Source organism: Cynoglossus semilaevis, chromosome 19 (assembly GCF_000523025.1).
Source record: "Cynoglossus semilaevis isolate Cse_v1.0 chromosome 19, Cse_v1.0, whole genome shotgun sequence".
Taxonomy (NCBI): Eukaryota; Metazoa; Chordata; class Actinopteri; order Pleuronectiformes; family Cynoglossidae; genus Cynoglossus; species Cynoglossus semilaevis.
In genome coordinates, this window is record NC_024325.1 from 4,252,635 (window position 1) to 4,279,602 (window position 26,968).

The 26,968-nt window shown below is 38.9% G+C and overlaps 3 protein-coding genes across 4 annotated transcripts in view; all 3 read right to left on the bottom strand.

Annotated features, from left to right (window-relative positions):
- Positions 1 to 4,369, bottom strand: part of LOC103394924 (G protein-activated inward rectifier potassium channel 2-like) — a 10,541-nt gene extending 6,172 nt beyond the window's left edge. Inside the window, exons 1-3 of the mRNA XM_008332402.3 lie at positions 4,061 to 4,369; positions 3,438 to 3,494; positions 3,270 to 3,324 (exon numbers count right to left, since the gene is read on the bottom strand). The gene's annotated coding sequence lies outside the window, so the exon portion shown is untranslated. The remainder of the gene's footprint in view (positions 1 to 3,269; positions 3,325 to 3,437; positions 3,495 to 4,060) is intronic.
- Positions 4,370 to 4,523: 154 nt separating this feature from the next.
- kctd7 (potassium channel tetramerization domain containing 7) lies at positions 4,524 to 15,469 on the bottom strand. 2 transcript variants are annotated; one of them, XM_008332405.3, is made up of 6 exons: positions 15,366 to 15,469; positions 11,869 to 12,347; positions 9,756 to 9,925; positions 8,367 to 8,472; positions 7,877 to 8,055; positions 6,833 to 7,055 (listed from the first exon to the last, which is right to left on the bottom strand). In XM_008332405.3, exons 2-6 carry the CDS (start codon positions 12,190 to 12,192, stop codon positions 6,983 to 6,985), a joined length of 852 nt encoding a protein of 283 aa, XP_008330627.1. In that variant the 5' UTR covers positions 12,193 to 12,347; positions 15,366 to 15,469; the 3' UTR covers positions 6,833 to 6,982. The 2 variants fall into 2 exon arrangements, with proteins under 2 accessions (XP_008330626.1, XP_008330627.1); XM_008332404.3 differs by lacking the exon at positions 8,367 to 8,472 and having other exon boundaries at positions 4,524 to 7,055.
- A 3,703-nt stretch (positions 15,470 to 19,172) lies between these two features.
- Positions 19,173 to 26,926, bottom strand: pgk1 (phosphoglycerate kinase 1). The gene is made up of 11 exons (XM_008332406.3): positions 26,739 to 26,926; positions 24,471 to 24,521; positions 24,168 to 24,323; positions 23,800 to 23,944; positions 22,577 to 22,680; positions 22,300 to 22,419; positions 21,678 to 21,792; positions 20,463 to 20,642; positions 20,197 to 20,374; positions 19,941 to 20,039; positions 19,173 to 19,854 (listed from the first exon to the last, which is right to left on the bottom strand). Exons 1-11 carry the CDS (start codon positions 26,801 to 26,803, stop codon positions 19,814 to 19,816), a joined length of 1,254 nt encoding a protein of 417 aa, XP_008330628.1. The 5' UTR covers positions 26,804 to 26,926; the 3' UTR covers positions 19,173 to 19,813.
- Between the last annotated feature and the right edge of the window lie 42 nt (positions 26,927 to 26,968).

Sequence of the window (26,968 nt, forward strand, 5' to 3'; positions counted from 1 at the left end):
GTTGGTCTGTTTCATCTCCTTTCAGAAGGCCTGAGGATGAGAAATGCACTGTATCTGCTCCACGCTCTAAGCTGTCACTCATCTTTGAGCACAGATATTTTTGCCTCCAAGACATGGATGTCTGTGAATACAGGAATATGATCAAACGGCCTTTGGAAATCCTGTGTGTTTAAGTGGTGCTGACACTGAGGGGAGAGTGAAAACCACTGGCTTTTAACTGTGTAACTGTTTAACAGGCTAACGCTGCGCCTTTCATCCCGTGTTTTTGGCTAATGTTGACTCTCACTCTGTTTAACTACAGCAACTAGAGCATGAGCCTGTTCCAAAGCTGTCGAGCAAGTGTTGCATTTCCAAGTGAAAGGGCAAAACACCAGTGTAACACACACCAACAGTAGCTAACACTAAAACTAAAAATAATAATTAAGGTAACTAAGACTAAGAGATGTTGGATTCACTAGAAGACCTTTCTGATAAGTTAGCCATGGTTAGACTTGAAGATAACGCAAAAATAGACAATGGAATAACTAGGCCAAAGCGAGAGCTCAACTGAAGCTTAGGTAAAAAAAAAAACCACAAAAAAAAACAACTTTAAATTCCCCAAAATCATTCCGTTTAGGTCAGATATTTTTTGAGGTAAAATACTTCATTTTGGCAGAATGTATGTTCACATTTTGAAATACTTTTACATTCATCACAACTGCATGAAATAAATTAATGGAAAACATTAATGGCACCGGAAACACGGTGTGCTTAAAATAGCTCCCTCTGTGAATTAGAACGCAGCCATGAAATTGAATGAATTTCTGATGGAACCAGATTGAATCAGTGGACATCCATAGAACATCATCAGTGTTGAACCATGATTGAATGATGTGCCCAGTCAGCAGGAGACATCGTGTCTGTGGTCACTGGTCAAAATCAGGTTCTATTTCGGTTTTTCATTACCTGCTGCATGGGGGCGTTTGTTAACCAGGTGGATTTCCTGATGTGGTGAAGAAAAGAATTGAACCGTGGCTGCAAAAGGGCAAATTCTATTTTAGTCACACCAACAGACCAGCACCAGGAAAATATTACTTTCTCCACTCGACAGAGGATTTCTCCATCTCTTTGAGCTCAGAGGTAAATGGTGTTCAGTGGATGATCACTGATCTGTGAATTTCTCTTCCCCCAAGTCAACTATCCTTAAAGGATCAGTACACTCAAATTACTATATATATACACATATAAGAACAGAACATTAGTCAATATCGGCCATCTCAAACTCCTGACCTGCGGACCACCTTCAGTCCATAACCCCCACAACGGGCCCATAATTTGTTAAAAAAAATTAAAAAAGGGGAAAAATGGTTACATTTTACCTTCTTTTTGTTGGTTAAGATATTTAAGACGATCATTTAGGAATTATATATATATGTCTATAAAAATATGGTGACGCAGCGATAAAAAGATGGAAACGCTCCATCCTTTTGTTACATAAGGTCTATGATTCAGGCTTGTAGTGGAAATGTTGTGACCCTTCACAGTGAATCATTGTTAGCTGCACATTGTTTATACGCAAATACTTTACACACATACATGCACATGTATACTTCTAATACTTTAACACCAAGGTCAATTTTCAAGAGTTGTTTTTTTTTTGCCATTTCTCTTAATAGTTTAAAGTGTTTAAGCTTCTCATGTAAGTAAATGTCATTTTCAGGATTTTTTTCTTTTCATATAAGGAACTATATATTCATTAATAACTTTTTTTCCCCAGTATATTCACTAACTTCTAGATTGATCACACAGAGTATCTGCTTCCACAGAGTTACAGCCGACTACACTGACAATGTAGTACTACAGTTACAGAAGAATCTGTAGGGCAGCAGAAAAAGTATAAAGATCATAACAATTACTACATTCTGAGAGATTCGGTGAAAAACCCTGCTCTGACTTCAACAAAATCCGAGCCTACTAATAAAACCTGTTTGAACTGCTTGTTTTAATTACCAGTCTGGATCTCATCACAGCATTCAGATTAATGGCATTGATTTTTCCATTATGTGGTTTGGTGAGTAGTTGCGTAAATAATGCATGTATGTGAGCCACTACCAGCTATATTTAGCATGACATGAAATCCAGTTACCACAGCCCCATTAATCAGAGTTTGGATCAGATAAAAAACCGGCTGGGCTCAGCGTGTGGCTTGTGAAGAAAAACTAATCTCTCAGGTGTGTCTAAATAACAGTCTTAGCTCGAGGCAGACGATCTGTATGAATGAAATTAATACATCAATAATAAAATATCAACGCAATTCCACTTGACCCAGATATGACGAGTAAATGACCAACCTGAGGTCGTAGGCAGCGACAGTTAAGATGGCCAATCACATTACAACATCACGTCAATTAAAATGTAAAAAGAAAAATCACCAACGCAACAAAAGACAAATTCTGAAAGCCCATAAATTGTGACTATAAATAACAATCCATTTTCCACTTGTTTCTCTTCATAGTGTCTTATCTGTGTTAGAATAGTTTCAATTATGACTGGACTAAAACTTCTTTAACAGTTATTTTACATCAGGTCCACCCATTATATAAATGTAGAGCAAAATCATCACACCTGAATAAAGTCATTTTGACACTATTGTTTTTCTCTATCTACTGTATCTATCCATGTCATTTTAATGTTGTTGTGGGTCTCCTTCACTATAACACCATGGTTTTTATCTGCTATTATCAGCTCTGGGCTGAAGGATTTGCCGGGATCAGGTGCATCTGCTGGAAGCAGAGAGCCGGCCATCAGACAGGCAGATTTCTATTGTAATGGAGATGAAGGTGATCCACATAATGGTAATAAAAGCTCGGAGATGTGGGCTAATTTCCATCCTTACAGCAGCATCAGCAGCAGCTGTGGAAGTGCTGTGGTGGAGATGCTGCTGTGAGGCCTGCAGCAGCCTCAGGAACAGTTCCCTCCGCAGCTTCCAGCTCCTTCCATCAGCCTGATTTTTTACTTCACCGTCACAGCAGCAACAGCAGCAACAGCAACAGCAAACACCGGCCATCACCCTCCACATCAACATCCGTGATCAGTCCAAACACACATGGACACTCATGATTCCCGGAGAAATCCCGGTTCTCCTTCCACTCTTATGTAACTCTGCACCCACCACCACACTGACCCCCCCTCACATATTAAACAAATGAAGCCATTTACCGTGGATCAGGCAGTGGAGGCTGCGAGGATGAGTGGAGTGGTTTGTGTGTGTGTGTGTGTGTAAGACATACCTGCTGCAGCTGATCGAGACTCACTCTCCGGCTCATTTTAAACTCGCTTTGTTCCCTTTAAGAAAGAAAAAAAAACCATGATCTTCCGCTGAGGTTGGTGATTATCAAGTCGCGCTGCGATAACTGACCGACGAGAAGCCACTAATCCCCCCTTTTCTCCATACTCACTCTCTTTCTCGCTACAGAACAGCCGTCTGCCTCCACCCCTCAGCTGGTAGAGAGACACTGACAGAGACCGGGAGAGAGAAAGAGAGAGAGGCATTGAGGAGGAAAAAGGAGGCGGAGAAATTAGTAATGATAACCGAGGCTGGATAAGCAACCGGAGAAATTGGGCAGCTGGCGCTGGGGCCCCCCAGGGGCCTCTGGAAAGATGGAACACTGGACCACAATTTTCCAAATTGTCTTTTGTAACATGTTTTCTTTACTTTACTAAACAATTTATCAGAAAAAACTTATAAGTAAAGCAAGTATTGGTTACAGGGAGGAGCTAATGCTGAAATGTTGGTTTGACGCAACAATATTTGTTGATATTGTGTTTTCATGTTATTTTTAAAATCATTTTAATTATATTTATTATGACATTAATTCAACTCGTCTTCACTTTGCGGTTTGTGGTTGACCACCTGTAAACAGAACCAGTAGGTGGCAGTAATGTATGTCATCATTTAAATGAAGCCAAAAATGATATCCCATAAATGGAAAGTCCACACCAATAATATTGGATTAAATCAGAAAATCCCCGACCACCAGTGACTGATTACATCAGACAAAACAAAAAAAGCCATACACACCAGGGGCTGCAGGATGGAGCTGTCCATGGTGCTGACATTCGCCCCTCTGTTTCTTCTCTTTCTCTTTCATGTCCACATTAATGGAGTGGCTGCAGATACTGAAATTAAAGACCAGTGGCTCAATGTCCTCACCTGTTTGTCAGAAATAAATCATAAAAAAGATACAGTAAAGTACAAAACCCACCCCAAAAAAATTATAATTTAATATTTTTAAATTATTTTTTAATAAGTGGAATGTTGTTGAATGAAACGTTTTTAGTCCTACTTGCCTCTTGCCTTTATTTTTGGAGAGAGTTGCAAGCACAATTTTTACATGTAAATAAACACAGTAAACTCACCTGGTGAACCATCTTCTTGAGTTTAACTAAAAAAAAAGCAAAGCTGAATTTTCAGGGCTGATCAAAAAGAACAACAGCCGTTCGCTCGTAAGGCACTTTCACTAAGGAATGACTAACCCCTTGAGTGTTTTAGAGTGATTTTTAATTTAAACATAAATTATACAAATCACAATTTGCCTCATTGCTACAAACAAACCAAACCTTTAGACGACTGTAGCTCAATAGCTTCCTAGAAGCTAACAAAGGAGAAAAATAATAATACAAAAGTGCCCCAAAAGTGTTTTTTTTTTGAGTGATGAGTAAAGCTGACTGAGGTAAATACAAAACAATGACAAACACAAGGTGCTCGGGTTTCATTAAGAATAATACGGAACATCTATTTCACTCAGTGTGAATGGCGAAGTTACTTAAGACATACAAGCTGTTAGATAAGAGATCCTCTCAGTTCCCCTGACACAACAACACCTGCACATCGACATCAGTGTGGAACAAATTCATTATCCTGCAGCCTTCAACCCTTCACAGCTGAGTCACTGCGGGAAGCTGGAGACAGTGCAACAAAAGCACAACACTCAACTTATGTCTTTTCTAAATCCAGCCCAATCCACTCGGGGCTGTATGTTTAAAATATATATTCTGATTGTTCAAACAAAAACATCTCACAATCCAGCTCTATCTTCACAAAGTGCTTTGTCTGCACGTCAATTTCTAACAACAACTTTTCCAACATTTACTACAAAACTCACAAAAGTCTCAATTCCGAACGTGTAGTTTGAAAGCCAAAATATTGTTCACAGATGAATGCAGTCAAGGGCATCGCTACAGTATGACTGATAAAAATTAAACCTGAAAAGAAAATCACTTTCACTGAAGGTAAGATGTCATATTTATCAGATGCCCTGCACAAACTAAACACATTTTTAACATTAGGATCTGAATTTAAATGGCTGTTTACCAAGTGTCTAAACTGAACTGCACTCACAGTCACAGCCACAGTGCTGTTCGATGTCTCGACAGATGGTAGAGTCGAAAAACACATTCACTCAGTACAAGCATATGTGAGGAATAAACCTAGGAGAGAGAAAAAAGCTCCACTGTGTGACTGGATGTTACACAAAAAAGACTTTTCTTTCTCTGCATCGTGGCTGAGTTGAGCTATTCTGTTTTAACTCCTCCTACATCGGTCAGGAGACACAGGCAAAGTCATCATTTGCAGCATCAACTACACTGTTGGCATTTGTGATAATTGCAAAAAGGAAAGAAACGGAAAACTAAACAAAACAAGGTCCAAAGTATGTGACATTCTTCCAAATGGAGCTCAGTCAACCTACAGTATGTGGTAAGACCATAAAGGCATGTTTGCTTTTTTAACACGCTCAAAATATTGTTGTAAGTGTAATGCAACATGAACTGGTCCCCTTTCAAGCAAAGTGCGTTTTTAATGAGCAGCATTATCTTAGTCTTTGTACGGTTGCTTTTTTCATAGGTACTGCACTAAAATGTATAACGACACCCAGTGGTCACTGTGTTAGACACACATATTCACACTGTAGTCTACAGAACCAGAACACGTCATCCAGCCCTTATTACGGGCCTAATGAGACTCGAAGAGCAGGCTTAAAATCCCTGCTCTTGTCGTCAGAAAATCATCTGTGATGCATATGTGAATGGAGAATTACTGCACAGTCACAACATGAAGGAGGGAAAATAGTCTGAGAGCATTTTCCTCCTATAGAAAGAAATAATATATTTATCTCATTCACACACTAACATAATTCAAAAAGAAACATTGAAAGCAGAAGACGTGCCTTCGTTCTGCACGTGTGGTTCGATCAGAGACCAACCAGGTTCTGACGGAAGGAAAACAAAAATGTGAGCAGGAAGTCGATCATTTTGTTAGTTGAAATTCAGATTAACGCTTTAAAATGCAAACAAATAAAATGTTTGACGTGTCGGTTATGAGCCTGAATTTTGGTGCACCTAAAAAAAAGTTAGGATGTATGTTAAACAAATAAATAAAAATACAGAAACGCAGTCTCGATGTGTCCTTCATCAGGAAAAGAAAAATTGTAATAAAGCATATCGGTTGCATTTAGGTGGTCTTAATAAAACTATTTTTTTCTTTTGTAATAAATTAAATTTTAGGCCAAGAGAATATATAGCGGCTCATGATTTAAAGGGTCAGAATTTAGGGTCATTAGTAAAAAATAGTGGCAACTTTTATATAAAAACCAGAGTTAGGGACAGAAAAGGGAGACGCCTGTATTTCTGCCTGCAGCTTCACCACCACGTGATCTTAAACTCATAGATAGGCCTCTTGCAGTAGTAATGATTGATAAGGTGCTTGTCACAGACACCGATGCACTGCTGCTCGGCGGCGATGCCACGCTCGGCCAGGTCACTGACGATGCAGTGCAGGAGGTCGTACACATCGGCCACTGCCTCCCAGGGTCCGAAGGAAACGTCTACCTCGCAGTGATGCTCAAAGAGTTTGGCCTCGCTGTCTGAGCGTTCGAATCTCAAAGAGTTAAAGAGAGGACGCTCGTATGGTGTGATCGGCATCTCTTCCTTGTAAACGCAGATCTTAAGTTTGGCGAAGCGTGCCTTTTTCTGCATGGCTCTCAGTTTGGCAATTTCTACGATGCGCTCCAGATTGTCTGAAACAAAGAGATAGAAAAGCATGTAGCAGTGCCAGTTGGAAATTCATAGTAGATTTTATTTGTGAGGATTAAGTTCACAATGTACTGTTACACCTCCAGCTCTGTGAAACACACACAGGAAGTGTGAGAGGACGCAAACACCACTGCAGTCAGCACTGGTCCTGCGTTTTACACTCAGCAGGCCAACAATTTATGTGAGGAATGTGCCGTTTTACAGTGTGGATTTCGTCGTAATGCAGAAATCTTTGAACTGTGAGGCTCAGGTGAGAGATAGATGAGAAATAGAAATAGCTCTAAAAAAGCAGAAATTAATCCAAAAAGAAAAAGAAAAAATCAGTAAAAAAATGTGTAGTCATATGACATTAATAAAATTATATATATTACACTTTTGTCAGAATATATAAAAATGATTTAATAAAGCTTCCAGAAAAAAAGTAAAAAATTGTATTTAAATCTTGATTTTGATTCTTTCTCAGAATTCTGAAAAAACTTTACCTAAACTTCTGGTGAATAAAGAAAAAATCAAAACTTTGATGGATTACCTGAACTAATAAATGGTTCAATTCTGATCTTCATGCTAGAATTCTAAAGTTAAAAAAAAACCCTAACAACTTGAATTTAAAATTCTAAAGAAAAATCCCAAGTCTTTCTTTAAGTTCCATTTAAAGTTTAATTTAATTTCAAAATAAAAACGTAGATCATAATACCATGTACTTGAGTTTTTGACGGTTTAATTATACTGTAAATATAAAATAGCTGAATCCATAATTTCTTGAGTGAAACAGGTGATGCCGTGACAGATCCCTCACTGGACTCACCTTTGTAATAGGGCAGCAGATCCAGGAAGGCCTGTCGTACTTTCTCTCCTGTCAGCGGTTGAATGTCCTCCAGGCTGTCCAGCAGGGGGCCGATGGAGTAGTACTGAGCTTCCCTGTGCACCGCTCTCACCCGGTTCCTGTGGGGAAGTTCGCCCTCTCTGAGGAAGTTCAGGATGTCCCTTTGGGTGGAAAACAGCACAGGCACAACACACCCACATAAAACTGTGTTCGCAGGCAGCGCCTGTCGAAGGAAGTCGCCGCTGCTTCAGCCTAGTGTTCCAGGAAAAAAGAAATACTTGGCCAAGAGATGTGGAGACTTTATGTAAAGAACCGATAAAATCTGTCACCGAGTACAAGTGTGTAGAGTGGGCCCAGACTGCCAGTTAAAATTAGATCAGTTCACACATTAACTTTAAGAAAAGCGCAAGACTTTTTTTTTATCTGATGTCAAATGTATAGATGATTCACCGAAAGTGAAATGCTTCCCTACCACACAGCAGAGTTCTAACAAACTACATGTCCACTGCCCCTGTTTTTTAGGAAAATTTCTTTGTGAATTTTCTGCTGGATTAGCAGAGGAGCCTGAAGGGTGGCAGCTGAAAAAGAAGAGAAGTGTGTAACTACATAAGTTTCTTAACAAAAAATACATTTTTAAACTGAAATAAATTTCATTAATATAACATATTAGTGACACAGCGATTATAGCTCCCTCTGCAGGGGAGAAATGGTAAGCTACATGTTCAGTACTGAACAGTGAGCGTTGTGTTGTTTTTCAGTACAGCTGCTCTGTAGATGTTCTCTCAGTTCATTTGTAATAAATTTATGGCTCTTTATCTTTTACTGAAATTCCCCGGGCAACACTGAGGAACTGTGGACAAACGTATAGTGGTTGCAATGTCAGGGTGGTCCAGGTCTGTCCTTTCAGGACAAGGAAGTTTGACTCACACTTACTGTAACACAGCTTTCTTACAAGTTCAAATAAAGCTCCTCTTATTTACCTTAACAGTTATTTTTAATACTGAAGTCACTTGGTCCACATTTCATCAAGACCTCCATAGGATTTCAGTCTTACCAAGATTAAAGTAACAACTCTTTGTCCTTGGTAGTTTGCATTTTGTGTAGCCTTTAAAAAACCTCACTGTAGTAAAGTTACTGAAGAAAAAGAAAAATCAATACAACAAGTGAGACTTTGCTCTAGCCTCTGCGTGGCAGGAAACTATGGGGTGTTTGAACGTGGAGGACCACATTAATGCAGAGAAACACAGAAATCTCCTGGAGAAAAATCTGCTGCAGTGTGCGTGAAAGAAGATTTATTTTACAGTGAGACAATAACCTCACAAAGATCCCACTGCCATTAATATCCCAAATGAAAAGCCTTCTTGGAGTGTGTGTTCAGCTGCAGTCAGCCAAAATCTTCTGAGGGTTTATTTTTCATTGCTTTTATACTTATACATCTTTCATCAGTCCCTGTGTTAACTGGCTGTGTTTGAATCTTTAATACACACCCTCTCACACAGACACACTCTGGGGCAATCATGCACAACAGACCTGGCCCATCGCAGCTCTTACATAAGTTCAACAATACACTACTGGTTTTCTTCACATTCATTTTTAAAGCAAATTGCTTTTCCTTTTAGCAACAAAGCTCTGGGGATAATGATTTTTTTATTTCTGCTAGACTTTAGAACGAGCCAGTGTGTTTTGTCTGAGAGGTAAATGTTATCGCCTGGATATAAAGTATCTTTATATTTAATTCCTCTTCCCTCTGGTTAGTGTTTTAGATCAATGTTAAAGTTACACAGCAGCTTAACAACAAATTCTAAGACAGTCCCACCTTTCTGAAACATGCATCGTTTTTTATCAGCACTGCACTGCTCACCCAAAATACTTTCCATCCCGATCAATGAAGTAGCGTCCCTCCGGATCACGGGGGATGTAGTGTCGCCCGCTGAACATGGCGGCCAACATGGTGTCCTCGTATCGCCGCAGCGTGGACAGACGTGTGGTGAAGTACATGCCGCCAACGTTCAGAGAGATGACCTCAGGAAACTGTAGTTGGCAAACAGCAGGGAATATGATTGACAGCTGCTGGAATTATACAAACATTTACAGACTATAGGACACGTCTATTTGGAATACACATAGAAATCAGTTACCTTAGTAGTGTTTTATACTGTTTGATAACTACTGGTCTAAATTAAATACTCAACATGAGGGTAAGTCTGTCTTGTCTCTGAATGTAAAAAAAAAGTTTAGTGGAAAAAATATTAAAAATTGTATTGCCATAATATACCTGGCAGAAACTGCCGCTGAACGTACATGACCTCTGAAGCTGTTATAAAAATGAGATTGTTTCTAATTCCCAATGAGATTTTGGATACGCCGTGATGAAACCGGTTTCATGGAAACTCAGACATATTTCCCCTCTCTAAATATAAACAGATTTATAGAAACAAATGTATTTGTTTAGTATCAGTAGGAGGCACTAAAGACACAGTTAGAGCCAAAGAGCTTGAAACCAATTTACATATAAAGGCTAATTAGTTGAAACAGTTGAAGGAGAGTGCTGTACAATACCATAAAACATAAACATTTTAATAATTTTATTTGTTTTTACAAGAGATTTAAATCAATGGAGAGATGAAGCCTGTCTTATAGTCAGAGGCAGCTGGTTAATAATAAGTCTCACACACGACTTAGAAACTGAACTATAATAAGAGCACAAGGACAAGTAATAGGATTATTCTGCCGGAGCCATGATTGGATCCTTCTGCAGGCTGCTGTGTCTGATGACACATTAGTTGCTCACCGATGAAGTCAAGTGTCAAATAATGTTGACAAACATGCCGACTTATCCACTTATGATTTTAGAACAATGTTTTCATTTTTGTTGATTGCCGTGCATTTTGTCTACTCACACCATGACTCACACTAATGTAAACAGTGAATTGTCCCAGGGGGAATGAGTTGTTTACTCTTAATTGCTGTTACACTTAACAGTGTGCATAACATACTTTATGAAAGTGGTTTTCAAATGATGGTCTGGGGACCCTGGGGAATTTGTGTTGCAGTGTACACGGTCACCCTGGAAGAAAAGTGGAAGTATTTGTGTTTGTACACGGTCACCCAGGAAGAAAAGTGGAAGAGGAGTGAACCTCCAGAGGGTTAATTCACCTTTTAAACTAATGAAAGTTTTCCCTAAAATGTCAGAGTCTCATTGAGCCACACTGTGGATGTGTGGTTAGTACTCTTGCCTCATAACAAGAAAATGTATGGGTTAGACAACCGGATGGTCAAGTCGTAGCTTAATAAACTACGAATAAACTATAAGCATATAAGTATTCATGAGTACAGATTAGGGATGTTTGATAATATCAGCCAATCGATATTATCGCCCGATATTAGCATTATTATGTAATATCTGTAAGAATCCTTATAGATTTTTCCTCCGATAATGAAAACCCAATAACTCAAGGTTTGGGTGAAAGTCACTAGATGGCGGAATTCCAGCTAATTCAACTAATCTATTTTAATAATCAGGGGATTGTATGCAGAATGCTGGTGCCAGCAACTCAGACAGTGGTTTGTAAAGAAAAATCAATAAATATTACCAGGACTATATCGGTATTGTTTGATATCGGAATAAGAAATTAAGTGTTTGGACAATATCGGCATATCAGATTGGCAAAAAGTTAATATCGGACATCCCTGAGACATGTGTACATCCCTAAGACATATGCTTTTTTCCAATCTTTACACTCACGTAAAGATGTTGCTAATTCTTACTAAACAGATATTTTAGACTATGTGGCACCAACCAACATATTACAAAACAAATTAAGTTAAGTAAAAGTAGTTAATATCTGCTTTGATTCAGTTTTAATGTATAACTAAATGAATGTTTCCTGTACAATATAGAGCAGACTCGTTTTTACAGCCTGTATTTGAGCTGGTTTAACGTGATTATCCATGATTAGCGTGGAGCGGCCTACCTCCTGCTCCTCCTGTGGGCTCGGTGCTGGGCGCAGCGGCTTGCTGAGGCTCAGGTTCGGCGAGGGAGCGGGCGGCTTCCGAAAGTCGTCCTCCGCAGAGTCCGAGCTGGACATGGCATCGCTCGGTTTCTCGCTGTTCCCGGTGCCGGAGAATACCACCATCACTCTGGGTAGAGGCAGCGTTCGTCTCTCCTGAATGAAGCGCCTCACCCGTGTAGTGGCGGAGGGCAGCAGCGGGCTGAGTGACGGAGACTGTCGCTCCCTGCTGCCGCTTCTGCTGCAGCCTTCATGACCGTTAGAGCCGCTGGAGCCATTCTGCTGCATACGAGCGACAGAGCAGCTCTGTAATTACAGGAGGACGGCTGGTGCCACAACCGGAGACTCACAACAACAACAGAGACCAATGCTCATGCGCTGCACAACTGGAAGGCGGGGTTATAGGGACACTCCCAACACCAGCGGAAGTAAAAGATAATCTCCTACAAAACAAAATGTCATAAACAAATGATAAAAAAAAGAAATAGAATAAATCTAATACAATTTTATTTTTTGCACGACAAGTTTGTGATTGGTAGCACGGATGTTTAACCTCCTGACTATTTTTCTAATTATAGTAATAACAAAGAAAAGGTTTAAATCGTGACGTACTAGAAGTAAACCGGAAGTAGGAGTACACCTCCAGGCACTTCTGAAAGTTATAATTTATTACATCACACGTTTGTTGTTAGGCTTTTAAAATGTCCCTAACAATACTAAATTACATAAGTAGTACATATATTTTAGTTTTAGGCTGTATATAGGTAGACATTGGTGCTTTTTGGTTGATACGGATGTTTAAGGAAGGAAGGAAAGAGAGAACTACTTGTCATTGTGACACAGCACACAACGAACCTCTGCTGTGTGACCTAATGAATACACATACTGCACGCACTTGCCTGATTGCTATTAGTAGTGCATAGACAGATAATAGGAGGATAAAGAAAACAGGTTGGTTAATAATAGAATAATTCATTTTAAAAATTGTTTAAATTAAATCTATCTTTCTAGATATAGCTGAGAATAGTTAGGAATGATGTGAACCATAAATTAAAAACAAAATGATTTAAGATACAGTAAAGTCCTATAGAGACATATTAATACAGAAGACTTGTCAGTTTTTAAGTTCACGTTGTTGCCTTGATTCACTGTTTTTATTTAGTCTGTTAATGACCAAAACCTCCAGAAATCTCACTTCCTCATTTCTACAACTGTATCTCAAAACATTGTATCCTGAACTTGTATTATTTACTTTGTGTGTTTTTTGTGTGTGTCTTTTACCATCTAACATTTGTCTTTGACGCCCCAGAATCTGAGTAATAACATTTGGAATATTTTGCATCATAAGCGTTATAAACTGCAGTTGGTGAGGTTTAACCGAATTTTATCTATTTATATAAGATTCTATTTAAATAAGTTTGTTGTAGAAATTAAGATTTTACCTTGCACCCATGTTTTAATTCATTAGCTGATGCATTTTGGATTGGATTTAAAAAATTACATTTGACATTGTGGTAAAAAAAAAAATCACATGCAGGGTCCTGTTTTTTTCACATTGTGAATGTGGGCTTTGAGGAGGTTGTGTCAGTCATGACTGTGACGGAAGTGGGTTGGTTTTCTGAAAGAGGAAACACAGTCTCTGCTTCAGCCAGTATATGATGAAGACAGCTGGACCCTGAAGGTAAAACAATACTGAAGTTTTAATTTTAATAATTGTGTTTGTTTGTGATTAGGAATGAAAGCAGTTCAAGTTAATGTTTGTGTTTTATCCTAAGTTGAAGAGCTTGAATAAAGTAAAACGCTTGAATGGATTGATTTGACTAAGGTTGGATACTCTCGAACTTATGTGTATTGTGACTGATTTGTGTCTCCCTGTTTTTAATGGGATGTAATATAATTTGTTGTAGTAAATAAATATATAATTATTCCCGCATACCACTTGAGAGTGCTCACGTACCACAGTTTGAGAACCTCTGATATACAGATAATTTTCGGGGGTCTTTCACTCCCCTAAGGAAAAATTAACCACAAGGCCATAGGCTGTCTGAACATGACAGCCAATCACGTCTTAGAATAGATGGATATTTTAGGAAAGAGATAACGTGGATAGCCAAAAAATAGAAAAAATGTGTTAAAATAAAAGTGTTAGTGACTTGTGTTTTATATGCAGAATGTGATGATGCAGAAAATGATAGAGATGAATAAGAAGCAGTGTGGTTTGAGGATTTCTCATATCAGGACTTGTGTAAAAGGGGATGTGGCTCAAATGACTGTAATTATAACAAAGTGAAGTTAATGTATATCTGTGGTTAAGCAGGTACTGTAGTGCAGGAGGAATCATTTTAACGTTTAATTGAGGTCATCAGTTATTAAGCCAAGCGTGGATTATTCAATGGAAAATTTATCTTTAAACTTTTTCGCCTGAAATTGGAATGTCTACAACAGACTCTCTAGATATTTTGTAAAATGTAAAAATCATGGACAAGTATGAGAAATGTTTTTTTCTATTTTTGCCTTGGACTGCTTGACACATCAAACTTGCTTAATGTCCTGTCGCAGTAGTTTTTTTGCAACACCAAAGGAACATGTCTACAGACATTACTTGACCTACGAAGTTGACAATGAAATAACTAATGTAAGCAGATATTATTTTTTATTTATGGACAGGTTTCTGTTATAAATTGTACTTAGTTAAAACTTGAAAATTTTAGAAACGCCACTGTATATTTAGAAAGACATAAGGGAGCAGAGAGTGTTGAGAGCACAGTTTGGAAAAATGGTAAACTAAGACGTGCAGGGAAATCGTAAACAGGAAGTAGGAGCATCTTTAAAGAGGAAGAAGAGTGGAAAGGCAGTTGTTGTTAATATAGAGATGTTCAGGAGAGAGACTTTTCTAAACAGATTATTTACAGAGTGATCATTAAGAAGAGTGAAATAGTAAAAGAAAAAAAAACTACAACATGACATAAAATAATATGACGCCAAGGCAATGAATGGGAATGATAGTCAAAAATACCTTCAGTAAAGGCCAAAGTAAAAATTATTTTCATGGGGCCTAAACTTGACTTTGATTATGTGGTTTTGTGAGAGTTTTGCTTTGTGATTTTTTCCTTTTTTAAAAAACACAATCAAGATAAAATTTAAATCCTACATGAGGTGAAAACAATGACAAAAATCCTATAATTTCCTAATCTATTCTATTCTATTTTGTTACACTGTCCTCTGTGTAGAACGGTTACTGGTTAACCAAAAAACAAAGCTGCACAATAGTTCTGTTTCGTCCTCTCACATCTCACAGCTCTGTGATGGTTAAAACACATAAATGAGTAGCACATTGAGGTCCCACCTGGCCCTGCAGTCATGGTTATCATTTTTGCCTCACCCGACCACATCCTGTGAGGTGGACGCTTCTTGAACAGTGACAGAAACACACACGTTTTTTGTCAGAACGGAAAACTCACCATCACTCTGTGTCTTGCAGAAATGTATGGAAACCCCGGTCTGCTGACTTCAGTTTTGACTGTGATGTCAGTGTTTTCACTGAGCCTGCTGTCCCTTCTCTGTCTGCGGTGTAAAAGGAAGTCCAGTAAGTGCAAATGTCAGATAAAATTCACCCTTGAGATTCACTAGTCCTTCTTTAGTAAAAAGTAAAATGCTGCCATTGTAAGTAAGCTGAAGGCAGCTGAATTATATAAAGAGGAAAATGAGACTGACAGTTTAACGATTTAGTATTTGTAGACCATGTCCAGGTGAGTTTTACATGTGTTTGAACCACAGGTGAAGACTGGAGTCTGAGACTTGGTCTGTGGTTCACACAAAGACTCATTCCAGACTCAGCTGCAAAATACTTGACTTGGACTTGAGGTTTAGGACTTTACAGCAAACATTAAAGCAGTTCTATATAGACTATAGCTAGATAGCACACATCTGGTGAAAGAACATTCATTTTATTCATTAATTAATTAAGATACTAGACCTGGACTTAGGTCAAAAGACTTGAGACGTGACTTGGAGTTGCCCCTGAAAGACTTGAGATTTGTGTTGAACTTGAGCAGGTGGTGTGTCCACACTTTTCTGTCTTGGGAGCTACTTTTTAAATGACTAGGGGAAAGTGATCTACCTACATTGAAAACTTCAAATATATATTTACTACTTTGATTAAATGGTTGCAGTTGTATGGCACAATACTCAGTACTCAATACTTCTATGGTCCTTACTTTAGCCCTAGTGATTAGCATCTTAAAATAGAATTACATCTATAATTTAATTCATTAATTTTTTTAAATGTTATTGCTCTTGATCCACCAGCACAACCTTTGAGATCTACAGGTAGATCCTGGTCTTCTTATTGAACTTGAGTACAAAGACTTGAGATGTGACTTGAAAAAAATGGACCTGTGAACATTTGTGGTTTTAATTGTGATCTTACCACTCGCTCTTGGTCCATTAGTTTCCACATGTGGATGACTGTGCTATAGTGTCACTGGATTTGGTTTTCCTTGCAGAGGTCATACATGAGGAGCGTCCGACACGAGTCCTGCAGACATTGTGAGTAATGTTATATTTTATCATTTACATTGTTATTGTTCAGTGAGTGGTGATACTTAGATCTCAGTGGGAAATACTGAGAAAATGTATATGTTGTTAACAAGAAAATTAAAATCTCAAATCTGAGAAAAAAAACAACCAACAAACCATTTCACGGTAAATTCTGTCTTAACAGCCAACGTGGTGGAAGTATTTTTGCTGTGATCCAGTCTAAACCAGGTAAAGTACATACATCAACCACATTCAAATATCTGGGACTGTTCAACCCTCTGTTAATTTATCAGCTAATTCTTTTATTTGTCTTCAGTTACCACAGGCAGGCCGTTTAATTCATCCACAGCGTGAGTATCACACACATCCAGAAATGTACAGTCTGTTAAAACAATACACACGTATGTTTTGCTTTATTTTACATCAATGTTTTTTAAACAAATATACTGTATGTAAAAAAAAAGTTTTATCAGTACAAGCCTGCAAATCTGAATTTGTCTTCCTTTCAGTCAGATTTGTGAGGAAGTATCAGCAGGTAAGTGGTTTAGATTTTTTCTTGTCCTGTTTGTTTTTTGTATTTAATTTTTATTTTATTAAGCAAGAAAATATCTAATAAGTGTTTTTACTGACCAACTGTATTCCACCTGTTAAAGATAAAATCATTTACAATATGAGGCCTGCAACACACGTCAGGTTTCAGTAAGGCAAAGGTCATTTAGGAGAGATCAGGGAACACGTCTGAGACGGTTGCTGATTCAACAATAAGAAAATGAATTTAAAAAAAGAGCACCATTAGTACATGTGGTTACTGTCTGTCAAATTAAAGTTTTAAGTCTGTGTTTATATAATTAATCGTTTACATTTTTACTGTCAGACATTCAACGGATCAGTGTGTGTGTGTGTGTGGTTTGTATTCCATTCAACAGCTACAATGTGAATTACAATAACACGGTGTGTTACAGACGCAGGCGATGACCAACCAGATTATGAAAACATTATAGAAGGTGAATGTGATTTTCTTTCTCTTAGTGTTTGTGATTCATATTACCCCCCAAAAAGCAACATTTACTCTCTTTTTAGTAACACCCTCAGTCAGCACCACAGCGCCTCACACAGGAAACGTGGATCATATGTACATGTGAGTTGACTTTCGTGTGCCTGAATAAAAAGACAGAGAACAATGAGTTGACAACACGTACTGTATGTGTGAACTGTGTTACAGAGCTGCGCTTCCAACTGCTGTATATGACAATGAACAAACCACAAACCCTACAGCTGGTGAGCTTCTTTTTGTTTTCAGAACAAATGTATCTCTTTAACAGAAAAAAACAAAAACAAAACATATTTTCTTCCTTCACCACAGATGGTTAATTATTTTTTTGTGTTTGTTTGTTCAATGCCCTCAATCAGTTGGAGTTTATGCAAATATTTGCCAAACGTTACAAATACAAGAGGGTATGTATCAAAAAGAAAAAAAAAAAAGGCAGTAATTCTTCTGGATCACAAATTCATCAGAACTAAATTTGCTGTTGTAACCAAACAGATGAGGAATACTATGTAAACACAGACTTCAGCAAACAAACCTTTCACAAAGAGGGAGAAGAAGAAAATGAAGACGGTGAGTCTGGTTTGAATAACATCTGGTTGGGTGTGTTTTTTTATATGCTCATTAATAATTATTAATTATTCAGAGCAGCAGCTTTTGGTAAAAGAGTTCATGCTCTTGATACATTAAGATTCCATGTATTTTTCACTTACAATAACTTACATTACACGTTTTATTTCTTTTTATAACAGATGAGCCCGATTATGTGAATGGGTGTTGAGCTCGTCAAATTGGAGACGATCTCTCTACTCTACGTTTAATGTAAAAACTTGGTCAGTCTGGTGAATATTTTTTATAATAAATAATAATTTACTAAAAGGCAGTTGTTTGTATTCATATTATCTAAGGCCGCCATCTAGTGGTACAGATGAGACCAAATAGGCCAACTTTGGAAACGCGTATTTTTATTTCGATGACTTTAGAAGTAAGTAAATGTTATCGTTATTCTCCTAATGCATCCTATTTGAACTACATAAAAACTGAAGTCACTCAGCCTGCGATAATAATTTTCACTTACGTTTCTAGTGCGTTCTACTTCATTAAAATTCCTTTATAGGATGCAGTTGTTACTTACTTTGCTTAAGCTCTTGTAAATACTAAAGGGAGAACTTGAAACACGTTGAATTCTCTAATTGGCAACTGAAGAATTTTGACAAAATAAAGAAAACCTTCATTTGCTATGATACTTAGATTGTTTGCTATCTGGTGCCACCTGTTGGTTTGGAAGTGTTACAGAGTTCGATAAAAACCGTTTACTTTTTTTTACTTCACTGACATAATAGGTAGTAAAACGTTTAAAAATACTTTGTCCGACGCGTAGTACATTTGTATGTAACGGTTGAAAACGACTACTTTCCCAACAGACACAAATGGAACAGGTTCCTGGGTTTGAAGACAACATTAGAGAATAAACAGCATTTTTTTAACTGAAAACTGAAGAGGTCATGTGCTTTAAAAACTTTTTTCTTCGTGCATTCCACCCTCCGAAATACTCCCAGTGCCAGAAACATCTTATATATTTACATTCCCACCTGTGTTGAACGGACTTCCTCAAACGCAGGCCGGACCTCCTGGTTGTTTTTGATAGTCTCAGCATGGAGATAAGAATAAGGAAACAGTTAGAAAAGGTTTAACATGGAGACCTTTTATTAACCTGAGCAGATCAGCAGAGAACAGTGACGTCTCTCAGTCTGATGCTGCTCAGAAACCAACAGCCAGAGACGGAAGGACCAGTGCCAACGTTAGTGTGAACAGGCAGAAAATAGAACATCTAGGGACACACACTCACAACCACTATATATATTTATATGGAATCTATATGTTCTCAGTGGTGCCGTGATGCTCCAGGGCAGCTATGGAAGGTGACGCAGCAGCGCACACACACCCACACACTCTCACAAACACACACACCACAGCCAACAGTGTTCAAGTTTCTCCGACAGAAGATGACGACTAACTGTAGCAACAGTGACACTGTGGAAAGTCTTTGTTGTCATTTCAGCAGGTTGATACAAGTCATCACCTCAGCAAACAAATGTCTCCGATAACCGTTAATCCTACACCTTCTAACAGAGAGGTCTACTTGTGGCGGACATCAACGATGACTTGCCAGTGTTAAATGAAACACGAGGAAGCAGGAAAGGATTTTTTTTTTCATGATAATTCAGGAGAAAACTAGTCTGACTGAAGCGCAACTCACCTTTCTCACACACACACTCACTCTCTCTCTCATTCACTCCACAAAGCAGTGGGCTGATGGGAAGTTCAGGCACTGCTCAGGGCATCCACACCAGGCAGGACTTTACCTGAGGACAGGAAGACAGCGAGTCAGCATCAGGTCTATAGAACGTCATTAACAAAAATGACCTCTCTTTTCTGTTTGGTCACTCACCCTCCAGCAGCTCCAGACTGGCACCACCCCCAGTGCTCACGTGGCTGACCTTGTCCTCTGTGTTCCACTTGGCACAGCAGGTGGCAGTGTCGCCCCCACCTGGAAATAAATATATTCATTAAACTTTACCACTATGTGAAATATGAAAGAAAAGGTAAAACTGTAACTAAACATTTTGCTTGATGGAGTTGGTGTAGTTTGATTGTCCATGTTGACAGCAGAACAAGGTGAGACAATGTCTTCCTGTGTTTCTTACCGATGATTGTGATGCAGCCATTCTTGGTCACCTCCACCACTTTGTCCATCAGGTTCTTTGTCCCTTTGGCAAAGTTCTCCCACTCAAACACGCCGACCGGGCCGTTCCACACGATCTGCTTGGCTCTGGACACTGCCTCGGCATTATGTTTGGAGCTTTCTGGTCCACAGTCCAAACCCTGCAAATAACCAACCATAGAACCACCATAAAAATGAAAGGTCTGATTGAAGCTCATATGGAAGGAATACATAACCCCGTCCCCCTCCCATCCATCCAACAGGACTGCCGGCAGCGACTGTGGCGGTGCCAGTGGCAGCCTTCTCATCAAACTTGTCAGCGGTGACAAAGTCGACGGGCAACGTGATCTTGACGCCATTCTTCTCAGCTTTAGCCATCAGGTCTTTGACGATACCAGCCCCCTCCTCATCGTACAGGGAATTACCGATCTGAGGAAACAAGGGGGAGTGAACTTGAGCAGCAGAACCAGAGTAAAGTCAGAAAAGTTTGACAGATCTCTGATAGCATATAAACACTTCTGGCTTTAAATCATAGCTTTTTAAAAAGTGCTAAAATGAAGCCACAGGAGGAATGGCTTTATTTGTTACCAAACTGACAACCTTATCAAGTTAAAGTCCACAGAACAGCCACAAATATTAACTGACAGATTAAATGTCTCAGAATAATCTGGGCAACAACTACTTCCCTTTATTAGAGTCACGACAGAGATGGAGAATCACGTTCACAAAGCTTCAGATGTTTATACCAGAGATCGACCACTAGGTCTTTTACATGATTACACAAGTTCCGCTAACGTAACCCAGCAGTTTCACAACCTTCTTGAGTGGTGGTGAGTGATAAAGACAAGGTTGTTTCTTTTATTTTTTTAATCTTTCAAAATGTGATTTTAGAACTGTCATGTAAAAAATGTTTTTCAATTCTAATTGATCAAATTAAAACTAAATGTGGCCTCCAAATGTCTACCAAATTTCCCAGAAAACAACTCTTGCCCTGAAGTGTGTAGTAACATCATACTTTTTTAAAAAATACTTAGAATGTGGTTGAGAAGGAGGAACTTTGTTTTTAAAAAACGTTTATTGCCTTTACTACTTTAAATAATAGAACTAGAATCACTTTTGACCAATCTGTCCACCAGGGGTCACCTCTGTGGTAGTCTGTAGTGTTTTGCCACACCTTCCAGACACAACTGACCCTGGGACCTCAAACTACAAGTAATTGAACTCAGAACTTTCTCCATGACAAGCAGGAATCCTGCTTCACCTCAGAGAATTTTCTTACTTCCTGCTGTGTGTTTGCTTTACCACTGACGTGTAAAGGCAGCAACGATGCTGCAGGCCACAGTTCTCATTAGCAGCAGCTGCTCACGTTTCTTACACACTATGTAAAGGCAGCAACGATGCTGCAGGTTCTCATTAGCAGCAGCTGCTCACGTTTCTTACACACTGCACATAGGGTTTCCTCACCTCCATGTTGTTGAGGACTTTGAGGAAGGTGAAGGCCATGCCCCCTCCGATGATCATCTCATCCACCTTATCCAACATGTTGTTGATCAGCTGAATCTTATCTTTTACCTTTGCTCTAAAACACAGACAGAACAGAAGAGGACCCTGAGTACAGATATGACACACACGTGTCTTTTTCCAGAGCTTACAGCTCCAACATTATCACAATACAGTGTTAAAAGAAGTCACTTATATTCACAAATTATTACAACTACATAACTAGTAGGTGTGGCCTCTGGTCTGCACATAGTGCTGTCTTAAAGACAGCGGCACACTGGTTATATAACGAGCTTATGGTCTCAGGAGGTGACAGGGGATAAAGGACACCACATTCTTTAAAAGGGTAATGTTTTTTAAACTTGAGGAATAACACTTGTTTGCAATCATAGACCGTATATAAAAACAAGAATGAGCTACAGTATCTGACTCAATGGAAATCACAGCATAGAAAAAAAAAGTTCTCTAGCAGGAGCAGAAAATAAACTTTAATTTACAACAAACATGAACACAGCTCACTCACATTATCTTATGGGCGTATGGCATATGGCATATCAGTATGGTCGCTCAGGTGAATAAAACTCACCCGCCAAGGATGGCCAAGAAGGGCTTCTGGGGCTTCTCCAGAGCCATGGCAAAGTAGTCGAGCTCCTTCTTCATGAGGAAACCGGCAGCTTTCTGGGGAAGATTCACTCCCACCATGGAGCTGGGAGGTTCAGAGGAGGAACATTTGATAGATATAGATATATGGTTTTCTCAGTGCTTTCATCTAAACAGAAGGGCAGGAGGTGAATGAATAAAAGTGGTTTTCTCAGTGCTTTCATCTAAACATCTAAAAAGAGAGAAGCTAGAGTCCTGCTTACCTGTGGGCTCTGTGAGCAGTGCCGAAGGCGTCGTTGATGTAAATGTCACCCAGTTTGGACAGAGACGCCCTGAAGGAGTCAATCTGCTCCTGAGAGGCTTTGGTCTGAGGGACAACAATGACAGGAGATGAGGGAATATTAGTGAAACAACAATGACATAAGAAGATAAAGGTTATTACGATTACAAAGTAGGTTTAAAAACTATTGAAGAAAAAGTCACATTACAGCGTCATCGATATCTGGAAACAATAAATTATACTGTATCTCAAATGTACTTTTGGAGGTAAGTAGGTCAGTATCCCAGTTTTTATTCATGTCAGTCTTTGGGGATCAGATTCCTAATGCACTTTAATTGCTAAGGTTGTGAGAGTGAAGCTAGAGGTCAGACAAAGGTCAGCATAACTCTTCAGTATCAGGTCACATCCTAAGCCATTAGATTTTACTTTGTGAAACAACTCTTTAGCCTCAACAACATTGATGTATGATGCTGGGAGATTCCATTCAATTTTCTGCTTCTTTCTTAACAGAAATATTGTTACATTAAATTTTGAAGATTTGTGGAATAAGAGAAATTTAATAACAACGACATCAGTGATAGAGCAGTGCAGTACAGTAGAAACTGAACCAGGCTGCATAGCATCAAGGTCTCTCAGGACAGGAAAAGCAACACGCCCTTTGACCTTCAAGATAAATGTCAGCTGGTCCATGGAGGGACCAGGAGCAGAACTGATTCAAGACCAGGATCAGTTTCCATATCAAGCATCTGCATCTCATGAAAATGTTTTTTTTTTATTTATCATAATCAGCTCTCAAAGACATGAAAACAAAGAAAAGCATCTCATGAAAACGTTTTTTTTTTTTATCATAATTTATCAGCTCTCAAAGACATGAAAACAAAGAGCGGGACACAAAAAACCTAATTTAAAAATGCTGATCAGCAAGTTGAATCTTCACAGACACTGCAGCACTTCTGACCATGACATCACGATACAATGACTCAGCTGTTTGAGACAGACACTGCAGCTGGAGTGACTGTGCATTTTCCTACATGTAACAAATAAGCAGCGTGAATCAAGAACCAACAGTGCTGCTGTTCAAACATCAATCGTTCACACAGTGCAGTGATCACAATTACAACACTGACCGTAAACTATAGCAACCGTTAATAGGCCATGACAATCATTCTCCACTCTCACTGTCAAGACAAGCCTTTTAACAGTAACCTTGTTTCCAGAAGCATCCTTGCCCTTTCCTTCTTCTGCAACATGGAACCGCAGATTCTCCAGCAGGATAACAGATCCAGAAGCTGGGTCAGCGCAGGCAGCTTCCACCTCTGCACCAACACAGTCTTTCAGGAAGGTGACGTCCCTGAGGAAACACAGAAAAAAAAGTTACTATTTATGTTATGCTTTATTGCCATGAAAATCTATTTGTAAACAAAACATGTGGTAAAGTATTTTCAGTCTGTTGTGAAAGGAACTAATCATACTGTCCCAGAAATATTGCAATCACATCCTTTCTTGACCTTAGATATTCATATTCTTGTACCGCAGTAACAACGTTTTATTCATTCATTCATTCATGAACCTACTTTCCCAGCAGGGTCTTGAGCTCAGCAGCCACAGGCTCCAGGGAATATTTCTCAGGCACAAAGTTTCCATCAGGACGTCCCAGGTGACTCATCAGCACCACAGATTTGGCCCCATTGTTCAGGCAGTGCTGGATGCTGGGAACTGCCGCCTTGATCCTAAAAACCAAAGAGATAGTATTTTCTGGCTCTCAAAATCAAATGTCTTACAATTCAGAACTTAACTCTAGAAAACCTGTTGATTTCTCAAAGGTTGTGGCAGTGCACATATTTACACCATGACAACAACAGGTTAATGAGCTTTACCTCTGGTTGTTGGTGATGTGTTTGTCCTTCATGGGAACGTTGAAGTCAACCCTGTAACAAAACAAATATAAATAAGGAGCACAGTTTATAATAATGTAAATAAAATGTGATTTAAGGACAAAAAAAATTCAGTTGTGCTTTCAATGTGTTTAGAAGAGTACAGCTCTATCAAATCAGTGGGTGCTTAGCGCTACAGTATACAGAGATGGGGCACGATCTCTGGTCTGTGCTACGAACTGATGTCTGATGTGTTTGTCGTGAGGTATATTTCTTAGGTACAAAAAACTTTTCTCCTCTAAAAATATGACTTTTTATAGTCATGGCTATTAGATTCAATTAAATTTACCATAATTTTCTTGACCTAAAATACAACTAGATTAATGCTGAGAGTCGGTCCATGCTAATCTATTTACATGAGGTGAAAGTCTTTTGTCCACTGTTCTTGTCCACTGCAGCATTTGTATTCACTTGTGCTGCTCAGAACACATCACTGTTGGAGGTGACAGGAAGTTGCTGCTGCTCCGGCCAGTTACATAACAAACACACTTGACTCCTCTGTGTCTGAGGACCTGATGCACTACACACCGAACCAGCACACTGGAATCCTTTGTCTGATTGTCTGAACCCAAGAGTCAGCAGTTCAGCTGTGTATGAACACACACATTGTTATCTACCAAGAGTGACATTTCAATGCCTGAGTTTATCATTTGAAGCCTATAGATTGTAGGTAAGACATTACGACATTCATTTCATAAGAGAAGCTAAAACCTTTTACAGCCACTGTCTGCTGGCTAATAGTGTTAATGCAGGCAAGGGAGCACTAACAGAGTTTTAAAAAAAATGGGAGTCATATGGAAGATTAATATTTATTAAATGTCAGTGGTGATACAAAAATGTTGAATGTTGTACAACCTCAGTACAACACTATGGCTGCAGCTAAAGTTTCCTAAAACTCCCACAGCAACCATGCTATGAAAGGTCAGTTTGTGAAATGAATCAAGTCACAGTCAATGCTGAGTCTGATTCAAAGAGACATGGCCTTAAAGCACTAAGGCGGGGGGCTGTTAGTGAACCTTGTCCTATGCCTACTGTTGTTGCACCACTGCCACCAAGCTGAATGAACCAAAATGGCCCCTGTGACATTTCCACACTGGTGTCAGTTTCAAGTGCATGAACATTGCCAGCGGGCCTTTTAAGTTTGGCATTGACAATACCATAGGAATAAAGTAGGGAAAAAAACTGATTTAAATCAGACTTCAAAGAAGAATCTGATCTGTTTTTTTAAGAAATATTTTCTAATCTCATATGTAACAAAAGTGATCAATTTAAAAATTTAAAATGTACATTACTAACATTAGTTATGTTCCAAAATCATCTTTCCGTGCTTTAAGATAATTGATAATTTAAAATGTTACTGCATCGTTCTCTATTTTTTTTGTACAGCCTTTAAACTTTCATATAACATCAGGAAATTAATAATACAGTGAGAACTGTTCAATATGTCTTGCTACACCAGGATGGGCAGCATTGTCGCAGTAAGATTAGTCTAATATAAGGAGAACTACATGCAAAACCAACTAAGTGGTCACGTCCATTCATTACATCCATCGTTTACTCTTACACAAGTTTATAACTAGTTTTGTAACAGTAATGGCCTGGCTGGAAAAAAAATGGGGTAAATCTAAATGTCAAGAATTCACGATAAGATATTTAATAACCAGTTGACTCTTGACATACAAACAAATACTTAAATACAATTTGGGAACCATCACGTTAATACTTAACAGAGGTTATATGTATTCTATTTTACAATAAATGTTTTTAACAATGAAAATGACGCCAAAACATACTAACATTCTAAACATGCTAGCAAACATTGCACATATTCTGTATCCATACTGGTCGACGTTAGTAAATTGGGCGTTAGCAGCCCTTTAGCTCATGTGGATGATTTGGATCTGACTGCAGTGATGTAGGTAGCATCCATGCAGCATCTTCTCACAGACACGTAACACGGATGGAAAAACGTGACAACCATCAAGTTCACTTCCTGTCCTCTGTGCTCACATTAGCAGAGGCTCTAAATGAACTCAAGCCTCACACTCGTGTCCTCACATCGGAGCAAAATCCCGAAAACAACCCGTTTTCAGAGGCATTATGGCGAAGAACTCGTAGTATCGGTTACCTAACGTCAAATAATCCCATTATTCACTAGTCCTGTCTGATTGCTCCAGAACGTTAGCATAAAAGAGGGTATAAAAGTCTTACCTCATAATGACGCGTTTCCCCTTCACGTCCACCTTGTTCAGGGTAAGTTTGTTGGACAGAGACATGTTGCTGCTTCTGCTGCTTCACCGTTACCTTTCTTGCAGGGTCTCCTTCGTCTCCTGCTGTTGGTTAGACACAGAGTAACAGCAATGACCTTAACACAGCTCTTAGGGACACCGGTAAGGCGGGACAAATGCCTTTCCTGTATGTGATTTGATGCAGCGAAAGGA

What these genes read in the sequence shown, in the direction of transcription:
- pgk1 (XM_008332406.3), bottom strand. Translation starts at nt 26,803, where the DNA reads ATGTCTCTGTCCAACAAACTTACCCTGAACAAGGTGGACGTGAAGGGG. An exon ending in CTCAAGACCCTGCTGGGAAA is followed by an intron (nt 23,945 to 24,167) that starts GTAGGTTCATGA and finishes GTGTTTCCTCAG; the next exon opens with GGACGTCACCTTCCTGAAAG. An exon ending in AGGATGCTTCTGGAAACAAG is followed by an intron (nt 22,681 to 23,799) that starts GTTACTGTTAAA and finishes GTTGTCCCTCAG; the next exon opens with ACCAAAGCCTCTCAGGAGCA.
- kctd7 (XM_008332404.3), bottom strand. Translation starts at nt 12,192, where the DNA reads ATGCAGCAGAATGGCTCCAGCGGCTCTAACGGTCATGAAGGCTGCAGC. An exon ending in GCCCACAGGAGGAGCAGGAG is followed by an intron (nt 9,926 to 11,868) that starts GTAGGCCGCTCC and finishes TGCCAACTACAG; the next exon opens with TTTCCTGAGGTCATCTCTCT. An exon ending in CGGGATGGAAAGTATTTTGG is followed by an intron (nt 8,056 to 9,755) that starts GTGAGCAGTGCA and finishes TTCCACCCAAAG; the next exon opens with GGACATCCTGAACTTCCTCA.